Source organism: Morchella importuna, assembly GCF_003444635.1.
Source record: "Morchella importuna strain M04M26 chromosome Unknown Morimp01GS047, whole genome shotgun sequence".
NCBI classification, from domain to species: Eukaryota; Fungi; Ascomycota; class Pezizomycetes; order Pezizales; family Morchellaceae; genus Morchella; species Morchella importuna.
The window spans coordinates 147,938-170,637 of NW_025763444.1; the positions used below are offsets into that span (position 1 = coordinate 147,938).

General features: G+C 48.5%; 7 protein-coding genes across 7 annotated transcripts; 3 read left to right on the forward strand and 4 right to left on the reverse strand.

Moving 5' to 3' along the window:
- Nucleotides 1–2: 2 nt before the first annotated feature.
- Nucleotides 3–621, reverse strand: LAJ45_10538 (uncharacterized protein; the record flags this gene model as incomplete). The annotated part of the gene is made up of 2 exons (XM_046120061.1): nt 3–282; nt 368–621. 2 exons carry the CDS (start codon nt 619–621, stop codon nt 3–5), a joined length of 534 nt encoding a protein of 177 aa, XP_045966720.1.
- A 4,333-nt stretch (nt 622–4,954) lies between these two features.
- On the forward strand, nt 4,955–5,547 carry LAJ45_10539 (uncharacterized protein; the record flags this gene model as incomplete). The annotated part of the gene is made up of 3 exons (XM_046120062.1): nt 4,955–5,214; nt 5,273–5,406; nt 5,469–5,512. 3 exons carry the CDS (start codon nt 4,955–4,957, stop codon nt 5,510–5,512), a joined length of 438 nt encoding a protein of 145 aa, XP_045966721.1.
- Nucleotides 5,548–5,993: 446 nt separating this feature from the next.
- Nucleotides 5,994–7,566, reverse strand: LAJ45_10540 (uncharacterized protein; the record flags this gene model as incomplete). The annotated part of the gene is made up of 6 exons (XM_046120063.1): nt 5,994–6,127; nt 6,191–6,338; nt 6,393–6,454; nt 6,522–6,857; nt 7,223–7,427; nt 7,486–7,566. 6 exons carry the CDS (start codon nt 7,564–7,566, stop codon nt 5,994–5,996), a joined length of 966 nt encoding a protein of 321 aa, XP_045966722.1.
- A 960-nt stretch (nt 7,567–8,526) lies between these two features.
- On the reverse strand, nt 8,527–8,894 carry LAJ45_10541 (uncharacterized protein; the record flags this gene model as incomplete). Its single annotated transcript, XM_046120064.1, has 2 exons — nt 8,527–8,692; nt 8,755–8,894. 2 exons carry the CDS (start codon nt 8,892–8,894, stop codon nt 8,527–8,529), a joined length of 306 nt encoding a protein of 101 aa, XP_045966723.1.
- Nucleotides 8,895–9,903: 1,009 nt separating this feature from the next.
- On the forward strand, nt 9,904–11,258 carry LAJ45_10542 (uncharacterized protein; the record flags this gene model as incomplete). The annotated part of the gene is made up of 3 exons (XM_046120065.1): nt 9,904–9,982; nt 10,056–10,280; nt 10,333–11,258. 3 exons carry the CDS (start codon nt 9,904–9,906, stop codon nt 11,256–11,258), a joined length of 1,230 nt encoding a protein of 409 aa, XP_045966724.1.
- A 1,067-nt stretch (nt 11,259–12,325) lies between these two features.
- Nucleotides 12,326–12,975, reverse strand: LAJ45_10543 (uncharacterized protein; the record flags this gene model as incomplete). Its single annotated transcript, XM_046120066.1, has 2 exons — nt 12,326–12,579; nt 12,645–12,975. The coding sequence occupies 2 exons, from the start codon at nt 12,973–12,975 to the stop codon at nt 12,326–12,328; spliced, it is 585 nt and encodes a 194-aa protein (XP_045966725.1).
- A 7,433-nt stretch (nt 12,976–20,408) lies between these two features.
- On the forward strand, nt 20,409–22,258 carry LAJ45_10544 (uncharacterized protein; the record flags this gene model as incomplete). The annotated part of the gene is made up of 5 exons (XM_046120067.1): nt 20,409–20,552; nt 20,615–20,886; nt 20,954–21,381; nt 21,440–21,651; nt 21,707–22,258. 5 exons carry the CDS (start codon nt 20,409–20,411, stop codon nt 22,256–22,258), a joined length of 1,608 nt encoding a protein of 535 aa, XP_045966726.1.
- Nucleotides 22,259–22,700: the final 442 nt, after the last annotated feature.

The window sequence follows — 22,700 nt, forward strand, 5'->3', positions numbered from 1 at the left end:
TATCAATCCAAAGGAGCCCAAATGAGGGTTGCCTCACCTTGAGTGGGTATGACGAATGCCTCAGCTCTGTGAGCATTGCTGAGTGCTCTGGGAGCACTCGCGGAAGCCCTCGCGGGAGCGTTCGCGGGAGCGTTCGCGGGAGCGTTCGCGGGAGCGTTCGCGGGAGCATTCGCGGGAGCATTCGCGGGAGCATTCGCGGTGCCGTGAGAGCATTCGCGGTGCCGTGAGAGCATTCGCCGTGCCGTGAGAGCATTCGTCGTGCCGTGAGAGCATTCAAGAAAACTGTGAGAGCATTGGGAAGTGCTCGCGTGTACTACTGACGTAATCAAAAGAAGCAAAAGTTCCTAGGTGCTGTGGGCGGAGTCACTCCATCCTAGCGTCTCCGGAGGGGGAGGGAATCTCATGGCGGCCCAGGCGACCAGAGCATTGGCGAGTGCCCTCCGGACGTGAGCCATATCTCCTGGCGGTCCCAGAGAGTGGGACGGTCCTGCGGCGGAGCCTGGCGCGAAGGTTGTACTCTGGCGGTGCCGGACGCGCTGGGCGCTCGTGGCGCAGAATGCCCGCCAGGACGTAGGGGCTGCGCCCTGGGTAATAGGCGAGCTTGCTGATGTAGTCTGTCATTTATAGCGGTAATGTATGTGTTTCGCTCCTGTAATCCATTTAGTGACGTGACTAAATTGAAGTAGTAAAAAGCCATACCCAAAGTAGTTCATTTGCTGTTCACCTCTTCCGATTTCTTGCCATTACTTCCATACCATTCTTTATGTTGGTTTCATTCCTTATCGTTCCGATCTATTCACATTTTATTTTCTCATCTATCTTCTTGGTTAGCAAGACGAAAGCTTGTTTGCTTTATCCTGTACTGATGTATCACTCCGTATATTGTTACAAACACTGTCCTTCTTTATCTGTTCAGGACTGTTTCTATGATATACTACATCTTCATGTGTATGTACCTGAAAAATGTCAGGTTGAATTATCATTATTATCTTGTTTTGCTGGTGCTGGTATATGTAATCGATACCCTGCTCACGTCACGTCACTGGCCCTTCCTCGCGTGCCCATATTGGTGATCGAGTAGCAAGAAGACGAAATCGAGTACGGAACCAAAAGGGGTAGTCAATCAAACCCCTGCGTATCATACATAACCTCGGCGCATATATGAGAATGACCATACCTAGTGTTGACTATACCTCATGAGTTTTGGTTGGTCAAGATCTAGAAACCCTCCAACCCCTGTCCCACAATGATGCAACCAACGGAGGCGACGTAGATGGACACTTAGTAAAGTACTTAGATTGTGTTTTTTCTCCCTATCAACCTCAATGTAGTTCACGTGGGTATGCATAAGTACTAGCCTGTACCGTCGAAGAGGGTCTTTCTTTAAGTTTAGGCTACGCTCCCAAAACACTGCATATGAAAATCAATAATCAAAAAAATCAAGCCTGAGGATCTTGTTCATTGCCCAGCATTTTTCTTTTTTTTCTTGTAGTGAGATTTCTTACGTGGTAAATATACATACATAGTCGGACTTAATTGCTTATAACGATTTCAACTCGAATAAATTCCCTCAAATAGTGGAAGGCAAAAACGAAAACAAAAGAAAGCCCAAAACCTAGAAGCCACATCCATTTTATAAGTATTTCTAGTACCATATCTCAATCCGAGAGGTGCTCGAACCGCAACACTACATCAGGCAAGCACTTGGGTTGTTGGGGGAGTCTCACTCGAGCCCAAACTCTGCTTGAACCTATTTTCCGTTATTAGCTTGTTACTACAGGGGAGGAAGGGAACTTATCGGAAAGAAAGGGACCCAACAGGGGCCGAACTCAAGACCACTTCTCAGCCAATTCATCTGTTCCGCATGATTCCAGAGTAACCAACCTTGTTTCGAGATTAATATAGCGGTACGGGAAGAGTCATCTTCATACACTGAATCTAATCAGGTGCCCGATGTTTCTCCAATTGAACCAGGTTGCAAGACTGAGGAGAAAAGAACTGATGCCAGAACCACAGAAACTGCTGATCAGATGGATACAGATCGTGCACACTCTCAATATGTGGTGTGATCCAAATGACAACGCCCCTAAGACAATTCTCGCCTGCCCTCACCAACCTTCATCAATGTGCTGTTTATCATGGCCATCGATGGACTTCACGCCCTTTTTCCCCATGTCTGCAGAAACACAACTGACAGAAGCGTTTTCATGATCATTCTGTTAAAACAGAAGGCACAAACACAAAAATTCCCAAAAAAAACGTATAAGATAGATTCTTGGATCGAACAACTGGTCAGGAGGTTGAGCCAGCGGGTCATTCCCAACCACGAGAATGTCAACCCAAGAGGGGTAGTTAGGGTTAAGAAGCACTGAAAAATTGACGTCTTGTGGGAAGGTTGTGCTTTTAGCAAGTCGGGGAAGGGTGTCAAAGCCGGCAAGACAATAGTCGACTATTGAGTGAGAATGAAGACATATGAGAGGAAAGTTAAGCGAGAGGGTGAAGATATTATCAGGAGCTGATAAAAAGGAAATAATCAGGGACAAGGGCCACTGCGTATCTGTATATAATGAGGCAAGTCCGGTTGGATGGGGAGAAAAGACCTGTCGTGTTTGTGCGCCCTTATTTGCATTAAAGCTCTGTGGTATAGATCAACCACTACAAACCTGTTTTCAGGGTTAGGAGTTTCTATTTGATATAGCGTGTTGGTCGAGATCTAGACACCCCAACCCACATAGCAACTAGCCAGATCAACAAGCCCCCATTGAAACTCTCATAACATTCTTATATCTAGTAACCAACTTCTCAATCTCGACCACTTCAATACCAAAATATTCATCTAAAGAGCATGTTTCTATTATGACATTCGTAAAACCCATCACAGCCCATGCAACTCAGAGCAAACATCGCCGCAAGCGCTCTACTATTATCAAAAAGGCAAACCGGGACTTGCCAATCTATCCTCAGCCCCTACCTTGTCAACATCCAATGCTCTCCTCATATTTTCCCATTATAATGACTATCAGGTCCTTTCTTTTAAATCCACTGGATGGTTGGCAATACCTTCAGATTTTGCTGAGAAAGAAGATATGAGATCTTTCTTGAATACAACACTCCTAGGCTTGAACGAAGAACCTGACAGCCCCAATCACCCGCATAAGCAAGATGCCTGTAAGAAGTTTCTGAGTGGGAAGCCGCCAACACAACATGAAGTGTTATATTTATGTGCCTGAGTGTGATACTAGTAACCACTCTAATCTTCTCGATAGATCATCGTTGCGGCCGTCCGAACTCTCTTCGAATGTTCAACCTCAACTTTAAGGATCACAACAGAAGCCAAATAATTATCACGGGGGCTATGGGCAATGAACTATAATGTCAAGGAATACAACCGAAGCAAGGACGTGGGGTATAGGTATTCAGAACTATGGACTATGGGGTGGTTCGACCTGATTCAGAATCAAGGTAAACCCTATGAGGTGACGTAGAACAAAGTTATATTCGTGGCATAAGGTACAGATTGATGGATAGATATTTTATTACTCGAATAGAAGCACAGAGCTTATCGCGAGGGTCAAAAGTACCTACAATCATAACCGAACGACATGAAAAGGAAAAGACAAAGGAAAGCGAAAAGACGCAACTAACTAGAGTTACGATACAAATTGGTGCGAACACAATGGAACGCGAGACAGAAAGGGTACAGGTAAGCAGAATCGAACCGACAGAGAAAGAAACCTTCCCGTAGTAGTATAATCCAAACACTTCTCCCAATTACAACCTTGTCCAAACCTGGCGTCGCGAAGCCACTTGCCCCACTTAGCGTGTTCCAGAACCAACTCAAGTGTCTCTTATCCTAGTAGATTAATCTGGGGCTGTGGTAGCATTATCATTGACCCTCTTGACTGGCAGCCTGGCCGACAGAAGAATGAAGTGCGAAAACGAAAGGGGTGTGCTAAGGTAGGGTAGCATAGGAGTCTGCTTGTCTGACAGCAGGCTGTTGAGGATGGTAAGCGTAAGCTGCAACCTGTTGGTGGTCTTTACAGTGGTGACCTTCAAACTCGATTTCTGTAGTATATAGGGTGGTCGCAGTCGTAAGTGCCGACCGTGTCTTAATGGAGTGGCCTTGGTTATAGTGCCGGACCGATAGGGTTGGGTGAGCGGGAAAGCCGACTCGGTTGAATAAGTTGCCTAGCTGGGGCCGTAAAGCGGGGCAAGGCCCAACGAAGGGATCTCGCATAAGGTGAGAAACGATTCATCAGCAAGATTATACATATTCATGAGTCTCCCAACAGTCTCCTGGGTCTCCTGAGGTTCTCCTGATACACCAAAACGGATTTTGATTCTCTGGAGACACAGGAGACACTTTACAGAAATTGTTAAGCTTGCTGATGGAATGTTTCGCGGCCGTAAGGTGGCTAACACCATGGGTTATAGTAGGCTTTGGCAATGGGTCTGCGCTGACCTCCAGACTATTGATAGAGTTCCAACGCGACATAGAGAGGGGTAGCCTCGAAGGGCTGGTCATTTTGGCGTTGCGATTGGGAGCGCCGATGGGGTTGAGGAGGGAGTGAGAAGAAGGACGCGTCCTCGTAAGAGGCTTCAACTCGGTAGATAGTGGGGGCATTTCGCTCAGAGTCTGAAGCAATTTGAGAATCAGGATGTCGAAATAGGAGGGGGTCTCCCGTACCCCAAGCGGTCGGACTTGGTAAGGTACCGAGGTTGCGTGAAAAGAAGAGGAAAGGAAACAAGAAATAGCAAGAGACAACCCCTTTTATATATCCAATACCCTTTTCCGATGATGACTCATACTTCTGCGTAATAGAAACTAAAAGAATATAATAGAAATCCCCATTACAAATCCTAATCCCCCTGCGCAATACCCACTCTTCACATTCCAATATATTGCCTAGCCGAACTACATCATGATAGCTGCCGTTACAGTTTCCTAGAATTAATGCTGGGAGCACATCCAGAGTATGGGGCCTTTGTCAACCCAAGTAAGACGTTAGTGAATTTTGACACAAGTGTGGGAGGTGTCAAGATCAACCGCCCTGTCGATATAGATGAGTTTCCATATTGTGGCATTCTCTTGAATACGAGGAACTTGGATATCAGTAAGGATACGACGAAGCTGATTCGGGCTGGCATGGATTGGCTTACTAAAGTCGAGTATTCGAAAATGCCTCAGCAAGCACTCCGCAGAAAAGCACGACAGTAAGCATCACATAGGCATCCATCTCTCTCACCCATAGCTAACCCTTGTTTTTACTAGAGCCTTACAAATGCAATCCCATCGTATGTACTTCGAAACTGAGTACAACAATTTCACTACAGTGTTGAAGAACCTTTACCATAATTTCACTCAGGCCGCGCACAAAGTCTATTATGGAGCAAAAGTACTGAAAGGTCCAAATTCGCCCGACTCACAGCTGCTGATCGAGATCATAGAAGACTTACTTAGACTGCAGTACACTATCATCAAGACCTACTCCAAGCATCGACATGGACCTAGATGCTCCGTCAGCAAGTATCAGGTCTTCAGGCTGAGAGCGCACGCATTTCGTAGGGTGCTGAGGCGGATCCAGACGGGGTATGGTGGGGTGTTAAAATGGTTGAATGATGAGTTGAGGGAAGGAGGAGGGGGATCAGATAGGGCTTTAGAAAGCGTGTTAAAGCAGTGTGAAGCATCGGAGAGCGTTTTTGTGGTAATTAGTTAGCCGGGTTAGTTTGTTTGGAAGGGGGGCAGGGGGGGCAGGTTAGTCAAGTTTTAAGTTAGTTAGGATTAGTTAAGGTTAGTTATTTTTACCAGTACTTCCGCAGCCGAGTGTAAATCTTGTAGTAGTTGTATAGTTCTATCTGAATACCTTTGAAAAAGCGGGTACTTTTTTACCTATGATTAAGCACAGTATGTAAACATTATGGTTTTTGCAATGAAAATCAAACTTCACAAGGCCTCCAACGCCATTTTCCCCTCCCTGTTATCAACTTAATTGCTATAAATCTCTCTCTGGCGACGCCGAATTTTGTTCAGCCGGGTAAAAGTCTAGCTCAATGAGCCGAATGTTTTTGTTGAGGAGTTCTCCTACAGTTTTACGGACTTTGTCCTTAGTTTTTGAGTCCGTGCAGACTTTCAACCATTACCATTAGCCGCTCATGTCCCAATTCCTGTGTAGTACCAAAAAAGCCTTACTTGAAACAATTATACGTCCACTCTGCTCCTTCACCAAGTGTTTCACAAGATGTTGAACGTCGAATGACTTATAGAACTTACTGAGGCGTTTCCCATACTGTATCGGTCTACGTTGCTCCCCCGGTACATATTGTGATATATCGAGGATCTAGACGAATACTTGTGTTAGGAATTGACCTTTTAGTTATCAAAGTTTCCCTACTTTGTGTTCATCATCTTGCTTCAAAAGCTCGTCCATCCAATGCTTTACCCATGTTTCGTGGTCTTTTACTTGTCAGCTCCCTCTTATACTCCATCTCTCAGGCCACTAGAACTAGATAGAGATTCTCACATTCTTTGTCCAACTGCCAATGTAGAGAAATACGCTGGGTACTGACTTCGCGGTTGTGGTATCCGCTCAGAAGACTTTTTATGTAAGGCAGTTGGCCGGCTATGCCAATCCCAGTCATCAGAAAAAAATGGCATGTCGTCTTGGGACACCTGGGCGCCCGAGATGCCCCAGATGCCCCAGATGCCCCAAGACTTTTGCTTACCTGTAGACCGATGCCGGGGCGTACCGAAATGGAGCCAGTGCGCCTCTTTGCCAAAGGACGTCGTCGCGAAAGGTTAATACGCCAATTCATCTTTTGGCGTCTAAAGCCGTCTTTTGGCGTCTTCAAACTGGTATCTTTGGCCCTGTTAACAGCTTTCACTAGCAGTTTTTGCTGGCAGAATGAGATCACTCAGCAAAAGGTACATCGGCTAGGACATTGTTTCCGCACGCCAGTTACACATATTCGTCTATCTGTCTATCTAATTCTCTATTTACATATTTGCTAGCGCTCTACCTACCTCCGCGACTGACTGCCTGCCTACTAGTACCTCCGCGCTTGACTGCCTTCCTACCTACCTGCCTGCCTGCCTGCCTGCCTGCCTGCCTGCCTGCCTGCCTGCCTACCCCGCACCTGCCTGTCTACCCCCATGCCCGACTACCTACCCCCGCACCTGCCTGCTTACCTGCCTACCCCCGCACCTGCTTGCTTATCTACCTACCTATTTGGAGCTTAATTGACGTTGATGAAGTGCACCGCCAGTCATCGATTTGGGCGTAGATTTGAGCGTAGATTTGAGCGTAGATTTGAGCGTAGATTTGGGTGTAGATTTGCAGCTGATTTAGGTGTCGACTTGGTGCAATTAGTCGACGTTTGATGTCGTTTTGAGCGTCAATTTGGGCGTCAATTTGGGCGTCGATTTGCTGCTATTTAGCAGTCTGTAGCGGTGTCAGTACAGGCGTCAAAATACAGGTAGGTAAATACGTATCCAGGCATCGCTGCAGGTAGGAGGTAGGCATCGCTGCTGCTAGGAGGTAGGAATCGCTCCAGGTAGGAGGTAGGCATCGCTGCTGGTAAAAGGTAGGTGTCGATGCTGGTAGGAGGTAGGTGTCGATGCTGGTAGGAGGTAGGTGTCGATGCTGATAGGAAAGCAGCAGGTAGGCAGCTAGGCAGGTAGGTACGGAGGTGGGATCCTCGAGATGTCAAATCTGACGTCATTTGCTAGCGAGCTCAGGGCTAGCACCAGGACTTAGGCAGATTCGCCACGGTGGGTCACGTTTTGGGAGGCAGTGGGGCGTCAAGAGGCGAGGTGTCATATTTGGGACGCCTACTAGGCGTTAAAAGACGATCTATCACATTTTGTATGCTTCCTAGGCGCCAAAAGACGACGTATCACATTTTGGTGGCGGCGGGACGAGGTTTTGTGAGCAATAGACGAGGTTTTGGGCGCGGAAGACGAATTTGGACATCTGGGCGCGCGGATTCGTCCTGGCGAAACCCATTTTTTGCTGATGCATATCTTGACTCTTAAGAGATGACTGAACATATGGAGAGCTAGAGTGGGGGGGTTGTATATCCTAGCTAGTGGGCTCAAGCTTTTTGACGTAAGATAAGCTTTAATTTACGGACGGAGTAGTAGTACGTAGATAACGATTGACATGTGGTGGTGGTGGTGGTGGTTAGGTTGGTGTTAGGGTTAGGGTTCTCGTAAGTGCTTTGCTGCATGATGGGGTATGGGAAGAAGCGACTCTACAGGCAGAGTGGGTTTGTTTACCGAAGACTAGACAGACGGACCCGGTAATTTGGGAATTGCGAAGTTTGGGGAATTAGGGTCAGGCACAGGTGTGATATTGATAGCTACACATATATAACCCGGCGAATTAAAGCATGCAGCGGGGGTTCCGACCTCTGCATACATGTCTATGCCATGTATCATATAACCCATACTCTCTCTACGTACTCAACGGGGGCCGGCCGGCCACACATGATATATAGGAATTCCCATTATATTAACATGTAATTAAATCAAACCTCAACCCAGACCTTACGCTTCACGCCGTCCACGGTCCCGACAGTGGGGATTATCATCCTCCCCGCCGCAGTTATTATCGGCTTCTTTTCGGCAACGCTGCCAGGAGCAGGTGTCTCGTTGCTCTCGGTAGGGCTCTCGGCGACGTTCTCGGCGGTAGTCCTGTTATCTGATCAGTCTCCGGCAGCACTTATAATTAGATCGCCTGGAGCGTAAGGCTCTACCGATGGTACAGATAGTCCCGCTCGGCGGCGTTGAGGAGGGCGGTTAGGAGCTCGTAGGGGAGCGTGTTGGGGAGGAGGTAGAGAGTCATCCGGGATCGGATGTCTTGGAGGCATTGGTGGTATGGTTCGGTGTTGCTCATGCTGGTGGTTGAAGGGTTGGTAACCGGGGGGGTGGTTCGGTTTTTGGTAACGGGTGATGGTTTTTTGCAGTAGGACAGGTTCAGGGTTACAATTGATAGAGGGTTGGGCGGCGGCGGGTTGGATTAAGAGTTGCCTCATGTCACTCGGCGCTATATATGCCATAGTCCTAGCTAGGTCAAACAGGAGTCTAGGTGATGGAAGATGCGAGAATCATGTTTCGGCTCTAGGCAATACGCCCAATCGTACAGCATATAGCATCGTGGTGTAAGGGCACGTGCTAAAAGATAGGTGTGGAGTATATTTATTATTGTAAGAGATAGGGATCACTTAAGTACTCTAGAACGTCTTCCATACGTTTATTTATATATGCCTTAGTGCAGTGGCACTGCTTTCGTGGAGATGCCAAACCTTTCTTCTTCCTATGATGGAATGAGGTGATGCTGTCTTTCCGATCACTTTAATCTATGATAAGGCCACGAACTACCTTTAGATGGGTACCATTTTTCAGCACCTCCGATCAAATCTAGGGCCAGGCGCAGGAGAGTTATACTCTTCTGTGCTCTATATACCAGCTCTATACAAGAACTAATCCGATATCTTCCCTGTGCACTGGGGTTTCAGTGCCTTCTTAAGACATCTTGGTTCTGTGTCGACATCGAGCTTGTTTGTAGCTCTATATAGCTCTGGAACTGACGGCTTGGCTGCTGGCATGACCTTCTGCGCCGAAGGCTCCCAGGATTCATACCTCATTCTGGCTACATATATTAATTACCGTTTCAACGCGAGAAGGACTGAGTATCTTCCTCTGACGATGATCGCTGGTTCCAGGGCCAGGGATGTCAATTAAAGGCTTGCTTACACTGCCAGTGATACTGCTGCAAATAAGCTCGGCAAGAATCACGTCCTTTCTAGGCACAAACAGCAGCCGAGTGGGTGAGGGGACATACAACAACTACCAACCACTCGACCTCACCGAACCTCACCGCCCAAAGACTGTAAATTGCAAACATGGACCTTCCCTACGAGCTATGTCGCGAGATAATCTCCTACCTGTCCCCGCGAGACCTACATAGTCTCAATGTGCCTAGTACACCCAGCCCACCTCAAAGCCGCAAGGTAATACCTCTACCGCGAGGTCTCCGCGCCGCTCTCCCTCACAGGCCTCCAAAGATTCCTTGAGATTTCGCGCGACCCAGTACTCGCCCCGCTGGTCCGCACATTCAAGTACCCCACCGACGTCGGCATGATGATCGCCGACACCAGTGGGAACCCCCACGGGCACCCGTTCCCACATGAGCAGAGCATGTTCTGCTGGGGCAACGACAAATACATGGAGGTGGAGCTCGTGCAGGAGGCCTCGGAGGAGGAGCTGCAGCTAGCTCCTGGTCGAGAACAACAAAAGGTGCTGCGAGCAGCGCAGGTTTTTGGTGTCGCCAGACCATGAGAGGATTCTCAAGGAAGCGGTGCGGAACCTGCCTAACCTTGAGGCGTTGAATCTACAGTTGGGTATCTTCAACGTGGATAGGCGGCTGTGGACATTGGTAACCGATTCCATGGATATGGAAGCAATTAAGCAAGATAAATATAAATGGAGACGTACCATCTGGGGGGCGCCGCTAACACAAGCGCGAGTGGCGCAAATGCACCGGCGGTCATTCGTCACGTCGAGGATATACTGGAAGTTCCTTGAGATTCTATACTACCCCAGAACACCGGTCAAGATACTCGATGTGGAGGGCTCGGGGCTCATCCAGGCTGGATACCACGATAGTTGGCAGACAGATCTCCAGCAGTTATTCAAGGACATCACGACCCTCCGCTTCTGCTTCAAATCAACAGCACCAGCGGAGTCTGTCAACTCGGAGAGATGCCGCATTTACCGGGAGGAACCTTGCCGAGAGAAATTCTTTGGCTCCTATATCCCGCTCCATCTACATTTCTTCAGATGCGTTGAGAGGTTGACGATCATAAATGCCAACCCAGATCCCGCTACGGAAGACATACAGCCCCCGAGTTTTGAGTTCCTGATGCGCATATCCTCGGATAGCGAGCTGGTCGTGCATACATTTCACCTAGAGGGCGTGCACATCAACAGTGTGAACTTACTCAGGCTCTGCAAGTATTGCCACGCAACTCTGAAGAATTTCTCGATGCGCCGCATCTCTCTGCTTGGTGACTGGAGGAGTGTGGTGAGCGATCTGAAGAAGGGGGATGTGAAGCTGCGCTTGGAGACGTTTTACATGCGGGATTTGTGGGAGGAGTCGGCGGAGGGGGTGAAGAAGAAACTTCCGGCCGAGGTGGTAAGGAAGTTGGTGCACTATATGTTGGGCCCGGAGGACAGTGAACTGGTGCTGGAGTATTGAACATGGCGTGTGGTAGTACCGTATATATACGAGTCTGAACTAGATCTCGTAAGCTGATGGGATACGTGTATACTAAGTTATTCCTTGTGCTCATTGATTTTGCTGCTCTATATATGTAGATCTAGATACGTTCTCGGTTCTGAACATGTCAGGTCTAGATCTAGACTCTACATCATGTACTCGGGGCTTCATGTCAGGGCAAGACATGCCAAAGCTATAACTAGAGATGGATCAACCCGATCCGAAAATCCAATATTATTGCCCACATGTCTACCAAATCTCGTAAACGATGCAAGGGCACAAATATGCAAGGCACAGAGAAGGTATTTGCTCAGCCATCTGAACTTATTGTATCCCCGCGATCATTCGTGGGGCTGGACGCTGGTATAGAAATATATTTATCCGTAGCTAGCATTCTTATTAATTAGTTAACTAATTAATCAATTACTAGTATTCCCATCACACCCCATCACTCGCTCCCCATCCTCCGCTTCTACCCGGTCGCTGCCCGCCCCGCCCCCTGCCCCCACCGCCCCCTGCGTCATGCAATCTTAGACATTTATCAACCAACCCAACCCAACCCGCCCGCGCACGGAGTACCACGGACGGGCGCGCGGGCTGATCGCGTTAGGGCAAAGGGCGTTGATTACGAGGAGAAAAAGTTTTTTTTTTTTTTTTTGGCGCGTGTCATTGAATCGATCGCGCGCGCGCGCGCCGGGGAGATTTTATGTCTGCGCGCCGGGTGGGAGAAGATCATGATCAGGCAAGCAAAAGTGTTTGGTAATATATAGCTACAGAGAAACATAAAAACAAATACATTGGCGCAACGGAAACAGCGACGCCCCTACGCGTCTGTACGTCGTCCGTCGGCCGGGAATTAGAGTAGTTACCATAGAATGGCCCCCAAAGATAAAGCTACATAGCTACATGATGTAGCTATAACAAAGAGCTATGTATGTGTCTAGAAATAAAGAAGCCAATAAAATAAAATAAAAAAACAAACAAGAAACGAAAAAACCATTAACACCAGCTCCAAACACCAAACCCTCACTCTCTCACTCCCCAACCTAGATCATCAATCCCGCCAGCAACGCCGGGATCAACAAAGCCCCACCCAACACCAATTGTGCGGCCGCGCCCGTCTGGGCCGGCGAGCTGCCCGACGCCGTGCTCGACGGCGACTGCGTCGAGTCCGAGGCAGAGCCAGAGCCCGAGGCGGTGGCAGTCATTGTGCTCATGCTTCCGCCGGTGGAGGACGAGCCTGCGGTGTTGGTGGCCGTTGCGCTGCCGGACATGGAGGCGGAGGACATAGTGGAGTTGTCTGTAGATACTACATGTTAGCGACTCGTGCGAGAAGGAACTTAAGGGTAGTTGTGGTGTACGCACCACCATCGATGTATGGGACGCAGCTCGACGCCATCTCCATGCCAAGCTTCATGAGCGCGTTCTGGTCGTCCTCTGAGCATTTTAGCGAGCATGCCGATGCGGCGTCGCTGACGGTCTCGTTGATCGCGTTGGGGGCATCGATCGCTGTGCACATGCACTGGAGGGAGTTGCTGGCATCTTTGCACTCTGCTTTCACGTTGTCGATGATGACCGAGTTGCAGTCCTGAATGCAGGTGGGGAGGTCGTTGAAGAAGTCGTCGCCGTTGGTGTAGGTTGCGGAGACGGAGGCCACAGAGGCAATGAGGGCGAGGTAGAGGGTTGAAGAACGCATTTTGGGAGTATTTCTCTGGGTGGAGGAGAGTTGGTGGTGATACTTCTTTCTTGTGGACTGCCTGGGGAATTTGCAATAGGGTGAGGAATTGGAAGAGATTGAGTGGCTACACAGCTTTATATACAGACACACGTCGCATACTCTGTCCCTTTCCCCCTCAAGGAGGTAAATATCGTGGTGGTACCATTGGCATTCCAGCGGCACAGGGGAGGGCGGGGGGCGGGGGGGGGCTGGTTGTTCAGGTTCAGATCTGGTGGATTTTTCTTCACACACGGCACATTTTTAGTGTCTACCAGGTAGAGAGTAGGTACAGAATTAAAAGTGCTTCGTGGGTGTGGTCATATGTGTACCTATCTGTAAAGTACCTACATGTCATAATATCGCTTGGGACGAGACATGCTTCTTCGGCTTTCTCGGCAACTTTTCGCCTGCTCTAGATATATATCCTAGCCCAGTTATGGGCTTTTCCGAGTAACCGGGGGCGGGGGAGGGAAGCGAACCTGCACGGTTAGGTCGTGGGTGACCACTCTTTTATTTTACTGAGGATTACTTAGAGTCTCTAGAGTAGAGTACTGTGGATTTACAATCCACAGTACTCTACCAGTGGCCAGGGAGCCACTAAACCAGTAGAATATATAGCGGGCAATTAATAGATTTTCTTAAAGTAGAAGTACGTGTGGCTTATCTACTGAACCACTCCCACAGCCCTGCGGCTTGAAGTGCTTGGTAGGTGCAGATCCTTGTTAAAGCACCTACTCTACTCTGCCTGCATGAAGCTTGATCCTCTAGCGAAATTGCGCCTCTGAGGCGGGTAGCCAATATACTAATGCAAGGGGAAAATCGTGTGTAGATTCAGTATAAACCAATATATATATATACACATGGTGACTCGAATCTATTTAATCAAGCACAATCTGTCAACTACCCTGCAGTACTGTATTTCTCAGAGGGGGGAAGGCGACTTACCCATCAACGGTACTGTCGTCCGCTCAAACCCTATTCGAAAAGTCATTCAGAGACATGCGTCTCCCAAGATATTTACACACATGTCTCGCAACGTCTGACCTTGAATGCCAGGTGGATGTAGAACGCTGTCTTGCACGCTAGGCGCACTGTGGCCAGGCTTGATGGTGGTGGACAGGTGCCATGCAAGCTTTTCGATTCTGGTGCACAACTGACGTTGTCAAGAGCCTGTTGTGCCGTAAGTCATAGATGGTATTCTAAAGGGGGATGCATTAGAGGTACACCCCTATCGCCTTTTTCTGTACTAAATTTTTATCAACGGTACCCGACCAAGCAGCAGATATAAGAACAAGAAGATAGGGATGAAACGCATCGGAATAAATAGAAGAGATACGACATACGTGTAGTATCTTTTTCCCGTCTCAACGGATGTGTCCCCAACTCCTACTAACACTTCTTGATTCGTGTCCCGTCTCCGTCAAGACCAAGACCTAAGATACACACATGTGGCCATCCAGACCTGAACTATGAGACCTTGACCCAAAAAACCACTTGGCACCTGCGAAACATGGTGCCAAGATCGGAGTGCTGGGCCAGACGTGAATGATGCGGAGAGACACAAAATATCTTCACGGCCAGCCCCCCCGAAGTAACTAAAAAGATTTTTATTCCGTGTAGTTTAGGTAGTACACTGTACCACAATCTGATTTTCTAGAACCCGTAAGACTTTGGAATTGATTGGCCCGAGAGGGAGTAACCCTAACCCTGACAAGTCCACTCCCTCCAGCGCAAAGCTAAAAAAAAATCATAGAAGGCAAAGGTCATATATAATCCATAAGATACAGCAACAAAAGTAGGCCCAGCGGACCACTCAGGTAAGAACATATCCTATCGACCCGACGTAGGCCCTGGTGCTGGTGCTGGTGCTGGTGCTTATGGATGCGCGTTTTCATGCTGTTCGTGATCAAGGTCTAGCGATATGATTGGGGGATATCGGTGGTGGTTGGGTTGTTCTCGTGCCGTAGCCTAGTTTTTATATAGCTTCACTAACAAGACAGATTTGCTTGACCTGGTTCAGCCACGTTACCGCTGACCCATGTCCTGACACATCTACGACTAGTTAGCCTCAGTAGTAGCCTGCACCACAGCGTCTCGATTCTAGAAAGAGACCCCCAACAACCAGTATGCCGAAAGTCACAGATCACGAAACACGGAAAACCCCCGTACTCTTACAATCTTGCGTTTATAGTTTACCGCATCTTCCATCATCTCGGCGTCGCTACTTGTCTTGCATTATGTCTGTTGGCTGGGCGTGGTAACCGAGTGATAATCGATGACGCGAACTCGGGGGAATCACGGAAGGAAGATGCCGTTTTAACAACGCCCAAGGGGAACACTTAAAAGTGGCGTGGGAATCGATAACTCTGGGGTACAAACAAGGAGTTTGCGTCTTTCTTACATTGCTGTACTGGATCTATAATACCTACAATTTTCTATAACCAAGGCCGTATTCGTATTGCCACTTCTACTGTTGCTAATACGTGAGTGTATCCCAACATGGGCTATTCGGCCTATGTTTAATTATTACATGTAGCTAAAGGTGCATTACTGATACGACTCCAACGTCAGTAGTTCTCGAACGATAGGACCGATCCCCAGACTTTACCTCCCGGTGAAGCCCGCACATGGACTAGTATAACTCATTTCATCATCCCTCCCTATCTTTACAGGACTACATGTACTCCCCAAGTCCTTCGCCGCCCCTCACCCCCCTCTCTTTGTAACGAACTCTACGACTCCATGATCACCAACACCTACTTGTACCGTCTTTGCCTGTACATCTCTCCGTTCGACCCCCAATCTCCCACACCGCCCTTCGCTGCATGACCCGTACGAAGTACAGCCCCATTCAACGCTGGCAGAGACTCGGAGGCGTTCGGTTCTAGCTTGGCCGCGCTTTATATGCTGATCAATAGGAGTGTCATTTGTAGGACAATATATACCGACATGGGAGAATGTATAATACATGTATTTTGGAAAGGTTCTAAAAATGACACTGTTTTGGTATATATACGTGCTATGCAACAGTGCAAAGTGTCGTAGTTCTGTATGATCAAAATAGAAAGTTTACCTCTCCCTCCTCTAGAAAAATTGAGAATTAAAATCGCCCCCTAATTTATTTCAATAAAAAAAAAAAAAAGAACAAAAGGTACTGCAGCGTCTTATATTTGCTACTACCCCCACCCCTGGTTCGAACCCAGGACCATTACGTGTACTGGTCAACTCTCGGTATCTAACCCGACGAGCAGTCTAGTACCACTAGACCACTCGCCCATGGTGGACTCTGCACTGGAGTGATAATTGAGCTTGGCACTCTGCCAAGATGAAGTAGAACCCCTAACTCTTTTCAACCATCTGTAATATTTGTGGAAAAGAGTGCCTTTTTGCGTCATGTGTTGCAGCACGCGTCTCCCGAAAACTGTGTCATTTTAGACCTCTTCCGGTAACACTTTCGGGGAGCGTGGGCTTCGTGGCACCCTCGGACACCCGAAACCCTATTCCTCCTACCATGAGCACAATCGCACGTAACTAGGCTCGTCCCCAACACCTCTGTCTCCATGCTTCCAACGAGTAGCCTGCTGCTAAGTAAAGGATAGGTATGAGACTAGGACGTAGCTAAGCTGCACCGGAAGCAAACGGAACGCTTCTTATGATGGACAGTGAAGGAGGTGAAGAAACATAACTAGCCACCTATAGGAAGGGTTAGGGTTTAGTTTAAAAGGGTTAGGGTTCCGATAAGTTAATTATCTTTTGAGTGAATTTACGTGCTATGTTTTTTTAATTCATACTCGCGTGCAACCTTTCAGTTATGACGGAGCACTCAATATACAGTACAAGTACAGGGTTTCACCCTTTATGCCTACTAGTCGCTCCTTTCAGCAGGATGTGGAATACCCCAACCGGCCCAAGGCCAGCACTCATACCTAGCCACACTCCATCACCAGTCCGCATGTCCCATTTGGGTGCCGGGTGTATGGAAAACTCTCCCCAGGAGCAGAAACCATCCCACATGCCAAGCCAGGAAAAGAACCCACGATTAATATCCCCTGGGTCACCGTCCCTACAGGATTCAAACCTGCAACCTCGCCCATCCTCGGAAAATTTCCTCATCGGGAGAACTCGGCCACCTGGAAGCCTACCCACTCGGCCATCCAGGGGCTTTACGTGCTATGTGATAGGCTAGATGGTATTGGTTAACTGGGAAAAACTTCACTAGGAAGATTTTGAGCACCGGCGAGTCGATCGATGGAATAAAAATATGAATTAAACAAGGGGGAAAGAAAAGATGGAATGAAAATCCATTGGAGTGTTAGATCGAGTGATGGCTCATGATTGAGGAGGCATTTCCTTGAGATATGGAGTGTACACTTTAGTGTGATGAAGATGTGCTGTTCCTTGAATTCTGACGGCGACGCTGCGACGGCTCTTCAAGGTAGTTGTAGAGTGTGGCGGGAGGTGGCACGGACTCAGCTGTGTGAGCGGTGCGCGGGGCCGACAAAGGATTTGGAGACCCTATTGAAAGTATAGAATGCTGCGAAGATACTTTATTAGACACATTGTTAACGGCGCCCGATACCACATGTATTAAAGCAAGGACAGGTTTGTTACTGCTATAGCTAACCAAGGCCATCTGTTATGCTATTATACCTGGGCTGGATACAGTGGATACCCAAGGGAAGGAAAGCGTATCTGTAGGATCTCCTATGGTCAAGACGGGGAACTGTAGAATAGTATAAATAGCCGGGCTTGTACCAGCTACACTGAGTAGCCTTCCGGAGGTTTGTGGAGCGGGGAGATCTGTGAGTGATGCCCTCCGTTATAACTCAACCCAAATCAGACCTGCTCTGCATTAATAGCAATCCAGTATTCGTATGTGCTACAGATAATCCCCAATCGGTACAGCTTCTTGTGTTTCCCTCTTTTTCTCGTTGCTGCTACCGTTTGAAGGTGATCTTGTTTCATACTGACTGTTCAAACAAGTGTTGTCTTCGTGCTGGTTCTGTGCTGAGTGAGGGGGTTAATACCGACTCTCAAGTGGCGTTGGCGGCTTACTAATTTTTGCTGTGTCGTTGTAGGAAGAGCTATATTCAGTTAACGGTAGTTTCGGTATTGGTGTGATGGTGGTGAGAGGTAGAGACAGGCCGAGTACCTATGGTGCAAGTTACATGTAGTCTCGTGCCCATCCCCGACCTGTAGCAAGCAGCCCCGTATAAATAAATCTAACTCCCGACAACAGGAAATACGAGTGAGGGTGGGCTGTTATCAAGTTCGTAATACAGCGCGCCTATGTTAATCCGACCGCACAATGTGGTGTATGGAAGCGTTGGTAGAGGTACGGTGATGTCTTAAGATGTACATGTAGTCTATCTGTCAAAGTACACCTCTAGTCTCTCTGTTACACATACTCGGGGTAATATGGAGATTTGCTAAGCATACGTACACACGATACGTATACCAGTGTAAACACAGGGAGATAGAGAGGACACAGTAGAGCACTGGGAGTCTATATAATCATGAATACAATTGAATACGATTCTTCGTACACCATTCACGATCACCAATCTCCTCACCTCTGCACGGTATAAAAGCAGGAAAGAATCTTTATCAATCGACTACATATGGCGAACTGACATCTACAACACCATGCTTAACCAGATGGATGACCTCGTTATCTTGGCCGGTTATACTGCTGGGTTGCCAATGTTGCATCATGTAGCCATTTGGATATGGGCTAAAGGAGAGAACTCCTTCGATTCCCCTTTATATAATTCATTGTTATGCGCAGGTTTCTCTTCTATCCTAAAACGTCCTATATTGGCGATGCCTACTTACTTCTAATGGGTGTAATGCAGAACATTGGCTAGGTACTGATCCATCCATCTCTTAATTCGGCACAATCGGAATAACATAGGCCCGAGCTGTTGTGCAAAGCCGACTCTTTCTCTATCCGAATGATGAGCAACACACGGCCGCGGGGCAACCACTCGGCCAACAACCGAGTCCAAGGCTTACATACATGTACATGTATGTATTTCTGAGCCCAAAACGGGGGTAGGTGGAACTCCGGTGACATATGGCCGAGCCCCCTTAGTAACAAGCATACATGCCCATTACAAATAAACCCGTCGCTCCGGTCCAGTTAAGCTTCGGCTCCAGGTCTCGGCCGCGCGTTTATGCGTGACTGGATATGTACAGCTTACATGTACTTCATACATGTTATCACTACATGTACAGTGGTCCTACATACAAGAGGGGTGAGGCTCTGTGATGACCTCGCCAAGTGTCTCGAGGGCGCAGAGTAGGCTTTGGATGGGTTGCTCGTATATCTGATTCTATCCTTAATCTTAGCATTGCAGTATATACGTAGCAGTTATGGGGGGAGAAAGAGCATCCGACCCGATCGAATCGCCAAATGGAGCCCTAACCAGGAGGGCGGTGTTTGTCCTTTAGGGTTGGCGAGGGATTTTACATACGTTCGAACGAGTCTGCTGGACGAATCCTAGTCAGTCAACAAGACGTTTTCAGCTAGCCGGCCAGCTAGTCAATGATTATTATTACAGTTTGACGAATCAAGTAACCAGGGTCTTGGCATCGCAACGTCTCCTGCACCCATGGCGTGCACGGCCGGAGGTAGACAGGCACTGTGCAACTCGGTATTTCGGAGGTGCTTCGGCAGTCGGGCCCGAGGTGGAGGTTCTTAACTTCGGCTCCGATACGGGGTGTCGGCCCCGAGCTGTTGGTTAATTTGTTAGTGACCAGGCCTAGGTATGATGGGGTTATTCGTTCTTTACCCGAACTGAATATCTATTCAGTGCATGGGTGGTGGTGATGCAACAGTAAGAGTACATGTATTCCTATGGATCGATGGTTGTAAGTATCTGCTAATGTCTTGACCTAGGTCGATATAAAAAGTTTTTATGTCAGAGTCATGATGGATTGTAGCTGTCATGTCAGCTAATTATAATTAGTATAGTTGCCTCATTATGGGGTCGAGGATAATTGCTTCTAAGGGTATGACATATATTCCCAAACAGTCGGTGTGGTGCTACTAATTAGCCCAAGTGAGTAAGGCTGTACTGATAATCTTTGATTAGCGCACCCGTTTCAGCCCTAGCACGGGGAGCCAGTCCAGGATGGTTAATATGAATGGGGACAGCAGAGAAGCATCATGGCTGAGCATGAACACTGGTAATGAATGCATCAGATCTGCAGAGATTTTTACCCATTAGTTCAATACCCAATGCTGTTCGCAATGTATTCCTGTGTCATCCGTGGCCCTCCAGTGAAGTATAAAACCTGTCCTGTCGGCTCTCCGATTCTGTGTTCACTCTCAGTCACTCAGCTGCTTTCTGATCTGCGGCCCACACTACCAGAATCAAATAATAGCAGTAATATAATAACCACCCACCATGATTCTCTCCAGTCTGGCCCTCACACTCGGGCTATCAGCCCTCGCCGCTGCTGCACCAACCCCCTCAAACAGCACCCTCAGCACTACCGACTTCCCTACGATTGATCTAGGCTACGCCATTCACCAGGCCATCTCCTACAACGTACCTTCCCCCTTCCAACCCCTTCCCCCCTCTGTTTTCCGTACCGCTAACATAATTATCAGGAATCCTACGACTCCTACACCTTCTCCAACATTCGTTTCGCCGCTTCCCCCACTGGCTCCCTCCGTTTTGCCGCTCCCCAGGCCCCACTGGAGAATCGCACTGCGGTCCAAGACGGCAGCATTGGAGGCACCTGTCCTCAAGGTCAACCCGCCTACGCCGGCAGCGACCTCACGCAAAAGGTTGGGGTCAGCGAGGACTGCCTGTTCCTTGACGTCATTGTGCCACGAAAGGTCCTCGAAGGGGAGATTACGGACGTACCAGTGCTTGTGTGGTAAGTAGAATGCATATATAACCAGCCAGTGATATTGCAATAGGGCACATTAGGCTAATTGGTGCAGGTTCTTCGGCGGTGGATATGTACTAGGATCCAAGACGCAGCACGGGGACCCTATCAACTTCCTCGTTGACTCCCCCAGCCCTGTGATCTATGTTGCGCCCAACTACCGTCTCGGCGCCTTCGGCTGGCTCGGTGGCCCCAGCTTCACGCTCAGCGACAACACAGTCCCGAACGCAGGTCTCTATGACCAGAGGTTCGCGCTCAAGTGGGTCCAGGACAAGATTCATCTCTTTGGCGGCTCCAAGGATGAGGTCACCGTCATGGGTGGCTCCGCGGGCGCTGGTTCAATCATGCACCAGATCTCCGCCTATGGTGGTACGGGCGAGAAGCTGTTCAAGAGGGCCATCCCCATTGGACCTGGGTTCTTTCCCATTGGTGGACATTCGGGCGCCGAGACCAGTTATCTGTCTTTGCAGACTGCGACAAATTGTATGATGCCCGAACACTTAAGAGGGTGTCGATCTTTTGCTAATATAATGCGATACAGGCACCGACCAAGGAATTGAGTGTCTTCGCGCCATCCCCACGGAGCAGTTGCAGCTTATCAATAAGCAGATTATCTCTGATGTTGCACCCCCCGGCTTCGGCTTTGGGCCTTCCGTTGACGGGGATCTTGTCCCCGATGTGCCCTCATACCTCTATGCACAAGGCCGTATCCAGAAGGACGTTGAAATCCTCGTCATGGATGACATCAACGAAGTACATACACCCTCCCCTCCCCCTCTCTTTCATCACCCCACTAACACACCCCTAGGGCGCCTCCTTTGTCGGAAACGGCACCACCGTCAGCGCAAACCACATCAATTCTATCTTCCCCGGCATCTCCAACGCCTCCATCGCCGACCTCCTCGCGCTCTACCCCCCACCCAGCAATAGTACACCCTACAAGACCGAGCAAGAGCGCCTCATCAAGGTCACCGCCGACTCCGGCTTTGACTGCAACCGCTACGCCATGTCCGCCGCGCTCCCGAACAGCACCTACAACTTTGTCAGCACCATTTTGCCCGGCACCCACGGAACCTGGTCCGCGCTGCTGTTCAACGAAGTGCCCGGCGCTGATGCTGTCGTCGATCGCGACATCCTCCTTGCGACTAGGAGGTTTGTGATGAACTTTGTGGTCGGTGGAACGCCGAATGAGTTGCAGGGTAGTAATAGCACGGGTGTGGGCCCCGAGCATGTTATGTGGCCAACTTTTGGAAGTGAGGGGTTGGGGTTGGTGGTGAGTGGAACTAATATGACGGTTGTGGATGCGAGCGGGGATAAGGAGGTCTGCGAGTGGTGGGGCAAGGCTCTCTACCTTAGCTAAGTAATTAGGTGTGTGTGTGGTGGATGTTTGGTAGATAGTGTGGTGGGAGATTTTTAAGGGGGGTTGGTAGATATAGGTTATGTGTTTGTGTATTTTGGAATTTTGTTTATTGTAATTTTTATCCTAATGGAGGAAAGTTTATAACCGCGAGTGATGGTCTGTGAGTCTGTTATAATGTGGTTTAATTTGCATGAGACATCAACCTTCACGCCCCCAACCTTCAATAATAGACTATCTATCCAGTAAGGGAAAGAGAACCGCATCAAGTTTTCTCATCCGGGTTTTATATTCCCATGGTGGGTTTTTTTTATATTGTACCCGAACACGTAGACAGCATCACCAAACAAGCGGTACATACCGCAACCCCCAACCATTCTGAAATATTAGTGGTACATGTAAGCCGACTGAAACAACGGACTGGCCTCATCCTACTATGGACATC